The sequence below is a fragment of the Oryctolagus cuniculus genome, chromosome 11 (genome assembly GCF_964237555.1).
Source record: "Oryctolagus cuniculus chromosome 11, mOryCun1.1, whole genome shotgun sequence".
Classification (NCBI taxonomy): domain Eukaryota; kingdom Metazoa; phylum Chordata; class Mammalia; order Lagomorpha; family Leporidae; genus Oryctolagus; species Oryctolagus cuniculus.
Window position 1 is genome coordinate 46,963,539 of NC_091442.1, and position 6,745 is coordinate 46,970,283.

Sequence of the window (6,745 nt, forward strand, 5' to 3'; positions counted from 1 at the left end):
TTTATTCACAGATCACGGTTGCTTAAACCGGCGCGCGGAAGGCGGGGTGGGGGGAAAGGAAGACAAGGGGGCGGGGGTGGGGGCGCTGCACCCCACGATGGGCAGAGTCGGGGACAGCGGGTGGAGGACCAACGCCGAGCTCCGGGCTGGGGGGAGGGGTGTCGGGAGGGCGAGCAGCTCCGAGAAGCCCCCAAAGCGGCAGCTCCCGGACGCCCAGCTTCTGCGCCGGGACGCAACTATATCTTATCGGCGGGGATCAGTGGGAGGGGGGCGCGCTAAGTAGTTTAAAACGACCCTCGCACAATGGACGTGCGATAGGAAACAGAGCAGGTTAGGGCAGCGCGTTCAGGCTCCTTTGTCCCGCACTCGGCCCCCGGCCCTGCCTCTCGGCTCCTTCGCCCTGGGAGCCTTTTATGTGATAATGAAACACATTTTCAGGCCAGGCTCGCGACGTGTGTGTCCTTGCCATGGGGGACAGAGACGGCCTGATTGCTAGCCGCGCAGCCTCCGGATTCCGCCCCCCGCCCAATTTCTTGGGCCTTGTGTTCTTTGGGACAATGTGGCTAAAAAGGGATTTGGAGCTGGGGGGTGGGAGTGGGGGTGGGGGGAGCGCCGGAGGATGCGGACTCGCAGACCTTTCTCCAACGCGTGGGAAGGCTGGGGGGTGGGGGTAGGTGGGCAGGGACCCCCAGCAAGGTGGCAGGGCTGCGCTTGGAGAGGTGGTGTCCAGGGCCAGGGCGCAGAGGGGCATTGCAGGTTCCGAAAGTGGAGAAGCCCAAAGATCCAGTCCTGGGCTTAGAAACTGGAGGCAAAAACATCTGGCCTCCGAGGCCTGCGTGTTTTGTTCTTGTTTTTGTTTTTATTTTCTTTACTGCAACCTTGCTGCGCACAGGTGCGGCTCCACTCAGCCCTGGCTGGGGCAGTTTGCAGTCGGGCAGAGTCAGCTCCACGCTCTCCTTTGCACTCCCGATCGGGACTTCCATAGCCTTTGGTTTCTAATGGAAGATGATTAGGCTGTTGGGTTGGTGGGAAGAGGCAATAGCACTTGTCAAAGTTTATTCTGGGTCTTTCTGTATACTTCTGGGGTTTCCTTGAAGACCCATAAAAGACCCGCTCACCCCTCGGCCAGCAGTCCTGGTTTCCCATCCTGGCCTCCCTCTTACACGCTCACAGCCTACTTTGCAAGGGCCTTGGGGTTCTGTGGGGGAGGAAGGAGGAGTGGGATTTCACAGCTGCAGGGTTCATTGGCCGGATACCCCTTACCTCTGCTTCACCCCTAAGCGCCTTATTTTCAAAAAGGAGATTCCAACTCCAGGAGAACATGTAGGCTTCCCAGACCAACCTCCCCACCTCCCCTCCCCGGGTGTCTCACCACTCCCAGACTGGCCAGATCTCCTGTGGTTGTGCAGAAGATCACAAGAGAAGAGGGGGCGGGAAAGCGAGGCTGCTGGGACTGAGGCAGAATCCCATTCCACAGGAGGATAAAGGTCAAATGACCAAGTCCTGCACACCCTGAATTCGCAAACCCAGCCTGAGATTGCCGCCTGAAAGGGAGGCCCAAGATCAGCAACACAGCAAAGACATAAAAACCCAGCCCAGGGAAAGCCAAACAGCCCAGGTAGAACTCCAAGGTGTGTGCAGTGGTCCTCTCCAACCCCCGCCCCCCACCCCCAGCTTGAAAAATAAACCTGCTGAGCAGCCCACCTACAATCTGCAAGTTTCACTGTGTGTGTGTGTGTGTGTGTGTGAGTGTGACCTTAACCTCAAAATGCAAAAGCAGCAGCCATAAGCAAGCGACATTGAATTGTAGCGAAGGAGCTGCTTGCTGAAAAAAAAATTTTTTTTGATGTCTGCCATTCACTTTGAAACACATTCAGAGAAATAAAAGGGATCAATCTGCCCACAGAGGTTTGGCAAAGGTGGACAAATGAAAGATATAGCAAGCATCAGGAAATGTTAACTTGTATGTAGGGGCTTAGCAGTGGGTCCCAGTGTGCTTACTGTAACATTTTAGCATGTCTGAACATTTGGATAATAAAGTGTTGTCTACAGAGCAACACATAAGGGTCCCCCTGCCCCAAGTAAAACCTGCAACCAGCCAGGGTCTCCCACCTTCCTGGAAATAATTTCAGACCTGTTTATGGGTGTCAAGTCAGGCAAAGGGAAGAACGAAACAAAACAACCAAACAAAAACTCTTAAAGAAAAGATTCCAGGGATAAAACCGGCAATAACATTTTAATATAGATTTGTGGAACTCTGGCCCTTGTGGCCAGAATACACATTTATAAGCCATAAATAAAGCACGCAGAAACCATAAATTAATCAGACCCGAGACCTGGATTTTCGCCATGTCAAGAATGGGCATGATTTTCTTTTTTTTTTTTTTTCTTGGTCATTTACAACAGACCTTGACATTTTTCCCCCTTTTAAAACGATAGTACAACCCGCTGGTTCTCTGTTAAAACTACATGGTTTTTACACCGAGTCACTCACAAAAGTTTTTTTTTCCCCCTTTAAAGCAAGACTCGCCTGCAACAACATCAATGGATAATGACAACAAAAGGTCAGAACTGGCAGGTGCTTCCAAAACCAGGAGTCTACACAGCAGTGAAACCGGAGGCTTTCTTTTATCTTCTTCCTTTGTTTCTTTTCTCTTTCTTTCTTTCTTTTTCTGAATTTATATTTCTTCCTCTTTCCCTCGCTATATAGAACGACAGGTTTCAATGTGATCTTTCCAGGAGAGAAGGGCTTGCCTTGGGGGGGGGGATGTCACGGATCTCTCCACCCTTGCATCTCTCCAAGCCCCCCTGCTAAAGTCTGCACAGCCACTTCCTCCTCTTTCTCTCTCTCTCTCTCTCTCTCTGGTCTGTGTCCCAGGCTTGTCTGAGCCAGTCGGGCCTGAAGCCACCTTCTTTAAGAAGAGTTCATGATGGGCCGAGAATACACCCCCTGGTAGTAGGAGGTCTCTGCGGCGAGGGGCGAGGCGTCCAGGCCCGCTTTGTTCGTAACGGGCCCCATGGCCAAGCTGCCGGGCATGGGCGACCCGTAGCCGGGATAGTGCATCACCTGTTCATAGGCCTTGAGGTCCATTTTGTGGGACTGGTGGTGGCTGTGGTGGCTGTGGTGGTGCTGTTGCTCCGAAGACATGAGATTGTTGATGGAGAAGGGGTGGTTGAAGGCGTAGTGGTGCTCCGGCTTGAGGTGAGCCTCGGGGGGCAGGCCCGGGTGGTGGGGCGGGCCCAACAGGTGGGCCGCGGCCGCCTGCTGCTGCTGCTGCTGCCCGGGCGAGGGTGCCGGCTCCGGGGGACTCAGCGCCGCCCCGGCCGCCGACCCCTTCAGCTCCCCCAGCGCCACGCGCTTGTGCTCCTGGCACGGCGAGGCGCTCGAGTGAGGCGACTCGGTGCCCGCTGGGGTGTCCGGGGCTGGCCCGGCCACCTCCCCGAGCTGAGCCTGTGAGGCTTGCGCGCCCACCGCCGCCGCCTTCTTGCCGCCGGCCCCAGCGCCAGGGGCTCCGGCCTCCTTGAGCGCCAGCTGCTTCTCGCACTTGAAGCGCTTCTGGCGGCGCAGGTAGCAGCCGTTCTCGAACATGTTGCCCGAGTCCGGGTGCAGGGTCCAGAAAGAGCCCTTGCCGGGCTTATCCGGCGAGCGGGGCACCTTGAGGAAGCAGTCGTTGAAGGAGAGCGAGTGGCGGATGGAGTTTTGCCAGCGCTGCTGGTTCTGCCGGTAGAAGGGGAAGAGGTCCATGATCCATTGATAGATCTCGCTCAGCGTCAGCATCTTGTTGGGGCTCTGCTGGATGGCCATGGTGATGAGCGAGATGTACGAGTAGGGTGGCTTGGCGTGCGTGTAGCTGCGCCGGTAGGTCTTGGGGTCGCGCGCGCGGCTCAGGCCCGCCTGCCCATACATGGGGCTCATGGAGTTCATGTTGGCGTACGGGCCCAGGCCGCCCATGGCGCCCGCCGCCTGGCCCCCGAGCGGGCTCAGGCTGGGGCTCAGGTGCGGCCCCATGCCCGCCACGCCCGCGGCCCCGGCCGAGCCGCCCATGCCCGCCATGGCGCCCGCGCCGGGGGACATGCCCGCCAGGGACGGGCTCATGCCCGCGCCCACGTACGACGACATGTTCATAGAGCCCGCACCCATGTTGCCGGAGCCGCTGCCCATGGCGGCCGCCGACATGCTCATGTACGTGTTCATGCCGTTCATGCCCAAGCCGGCGTTCATGTTGCTCACCGAGGAGTAACCCTGCAAACAGAGCCCGCGGAGGGAGAAGGGGGCGACAGAGTTAGCACCGCGGCTGTGGGGTGCCCGCACCTCCCCGAGCCCCGCCGCCCTAGCCGGCCCGGGTCCCGCGCCTCCTCCGGGGGAGGCCTTCCCTGCTGGGGGGGTACGCCTGTATTTGGACATCGAGGCCTTTTTACCCCGAGCGAGCTCTGATCGCTTTTTGGGGAGATGCCCGGTGAGCTGTTGCTCTGGGCACGAAACTGAAGCTTCCTAGCCTGTCTGCGCCTAGCGTACGGGGATCCCCGGAGCACCCCAAAGCCGAGCACTCTGGATGCACCTCCCCTGCCCGCAGTCCCCTTCTAAACTCTCCTGCCAGCATGCTGAGCCGGCGCCCCGGCTGAGGGTCTCCGGACGACACATCCTGCCCCGGCAAGCCACCTTTGGGACACCAGGCGGAGACTGACCCAGGGTCTCCTCCATCGGGCGCTCCTCCCCGACCCCCTCCCCAGCCCCTGGGGAGCTGAAACACGAGCCAGCGCCTAGCCCGGACGCAGAGCGGGACATCGCCCCGAGGAACAGCGCAGGAGCCGCGCGCGCTGGGGACACCACAAACTCCCCGCGGCCGGGCTCGGCAGTCGCAAACTTTTCTTTCGCCTCCTTCGCCCGCTGCTCTGCCGCTGCCTCCACCTCACCCCCCAGCTCCTGCCCACCACCTTCCCCTCTTCAGCTCCCCACCCCTCCCCAGCCGCGCGCTGCCAAACAGAACTGTGTTAGGAGAGTGCGTGGCTCGGCCACGAAGAGGATTTGGAGGCGCCGCAAGTCAATATTTGATCACAAAGTTAATATTATCTCAAGGCTAACAGTGTGTCGTATAAAAAAGAGACCCATTTGAGTCGAAGGAGGGAGGTAAAGGCGGCCGCCCGGAAAGGCTGGGGTGGGGGGGCGGGAGCCCGCGAGGGGAGCGGTCCCGAGGCGGGCGCGGGGCGAGCGCCGCCCGCCGCCCCACTCTCCCCCGGGCGAGGCGAGCGCTTACCTCGGGTTCGGCGTAGTAGCTACTCCAGTCGGACGGCTCGTGCCCTTCCATCTTCACAGCTCCCAGCATACTGGAAGCCGAGTGCATGGCAGTTTAAAATTTAACAGCCACAACAAACGACCGGCGATCACCCCCCACCCCCACCCTCTTTAAAAAAAAAAAAAAAAAAGTCAGCCGAGGCACCGTCCCCTCCCTCCCTCCGCCCTCCTCGCGCTCGCTCGCTCGCTCTCGGCTCCACTCCCTCTCGCGCCGGCCGGCCGGAGGCGGTGGCTGGAAGTGGGCGGGAGGAGGGGGCGGAGGAGCGCAGGAGGCCCAGGCCGGGGCCCGGCTGTCGGGAGCGCCCGCCGCCCGCGCCCCGCTCTCGGGCTGCCGGGTGGCGGCTGATGCTGGCAGTGCCGAGCTGCCCCGAGGCGGCGGGAAGCGCGCAGCGCAGGGGTGGGTGGGGGAGGGGGGAAGAGGAGGAAGAGGAGGAGGAGGAGGAGGAGGTGCGGACCGCGGAGCGGACAAGTGCCGCAGTGACGTGGGCGGCTGGTGATATAGCGCGGCGCGCTGGCGCGGGCCTCCAATCCCCAGACCCGGGGCAGCCCATTTGAATAATCAGCTCACACCTAGGTGAGAGGGAGCCTCGGCCCGCGCGCCCCGCACCTGCCCCTCCGCGCCCCGCACTCGGAGAGAGCGAGCGTGGGGCGAGGGGGGTGTCAGGCAAGCCGGCCGGCTGGCCGGCACCCGGATCCAGCCAGCCTCCTGCCCTCCCGGCTCCGGACGGTGTCCCCCCCCCCAACCCACACACACCCCCACCTCGCGGTGGGAAGAGGGACCCGCAAAGAGGCCAACCTCGGGAGCGGCTCCGGCCCAGGACCCCCGCCCCGTCCCAGAGCGCCAGGCTCACGGCGCCTGTGTCCAGGACACGCGTCCGGCCGCCGCGCCCCGCAGAGCCGGATTCAAGCCGGATTTATTTTTCCCGGGGTTCTTCAGTGCTGAAAGCAAGCAGCGGGCAAAGCGCCGTCGTATTCAGAAAACCTGTGTACACACCTCGAACTCTGCCGCCGCTGCTCCGGGAGGCCCCTCCCGGGACCGTCACAGCCGAGCCCCGCGGTGGCTGCGGAAGGCGCACGGGGCGCGCATGGTCCGGCGGCCGCAGCCCCGGCCCGCGCCTCCTCCGGGCTCAGCCGCCAGCCGCCCACAGTGGGGACAGCCGGGCGCAGCCCCGCTGGCTGCAGCCGACGGTTGGGAGGCTATGATTTGTCTCTGACATTCAGGCCCGCGCCTTTCAAGGTTACTTTTCAGCCACTACCGAGGTGCTCGCAACGTTTCGTAACTAAAACAAACAGGGCGGCGGGGGAGGACAGACTGGAGTCCAGGAATCAAAAGTGACTTCCGGAGGGTCTCTGTCCGTCCTCCCAGCATTCCGGGGGGCTGCTCTGTAAGAAACTCCAGCAACCCAAACGCCTGGATTGTCTTCCCTGGGCACTTGGGCTCAGCCTGGTCGC

At 61.2% G+C, this 6,745-nt stretch overlaps 1 protein-coding gene across 2 annotated transcripts; it reads right to left on the bottom strand.

The window, feature by feature from the left end:
* Positions 1-2,217: 2,217 nt before the first annotated feature.
* On the bottom strand, positions 2,218-6,541 carry FOXA2 (forkhead box A2). 2 transcript variants are annotated; one of them, XM_051845314.2, is made up of 3 exons: positions 6,288-6,541; positions 5,256-5,325; positions 2,218-4,243 (listed from the first exon to the last, which is right to left on the bottom strand). In XM_051845314.2, exons 2-3 carry the CDS (start codon positions 5,322-5,324, stop codon positions 2,915-2,917), a joined length of 1,398 nt encoding a protein of 465 aa, XP_051701274.1. In that variant the 5' UTR covers position 5,325; positions 6,288-6,541; the 3' UTR covers positions 2,218-2,914. The 2 variants fall into 2 exon arrangements, with proteins under 2 accessions (XP_051701274.1, XP_008254551.1); XM_008256329.4 differs by lacking the exon at positions 6,288-6,541 and having other exon boundaries at positions 5,256-5,357.
* Positions 6,542-6,745: the final 204 nt, after the last annotated feature.

What these genes read in the sequence shown, in the direction of transcription:
- FOXA2 (XM_008256329.4), bottom strand. Translation starts at nt 5,342, where the DNA reads ATGCACTCGGCTTCCAGTATGCTGGGAGCTGTGAAGATGGAAGGGCAC. An exon ending in GCTACTACGCCGAACCCGAG is followed by an intron (nt 4,244 to 5,255) that starts GTAAGCGCTCGC and finishes CTCTGTTTGCAG; the next exon opens with GGTTACTCCTCGGTGAGCAA.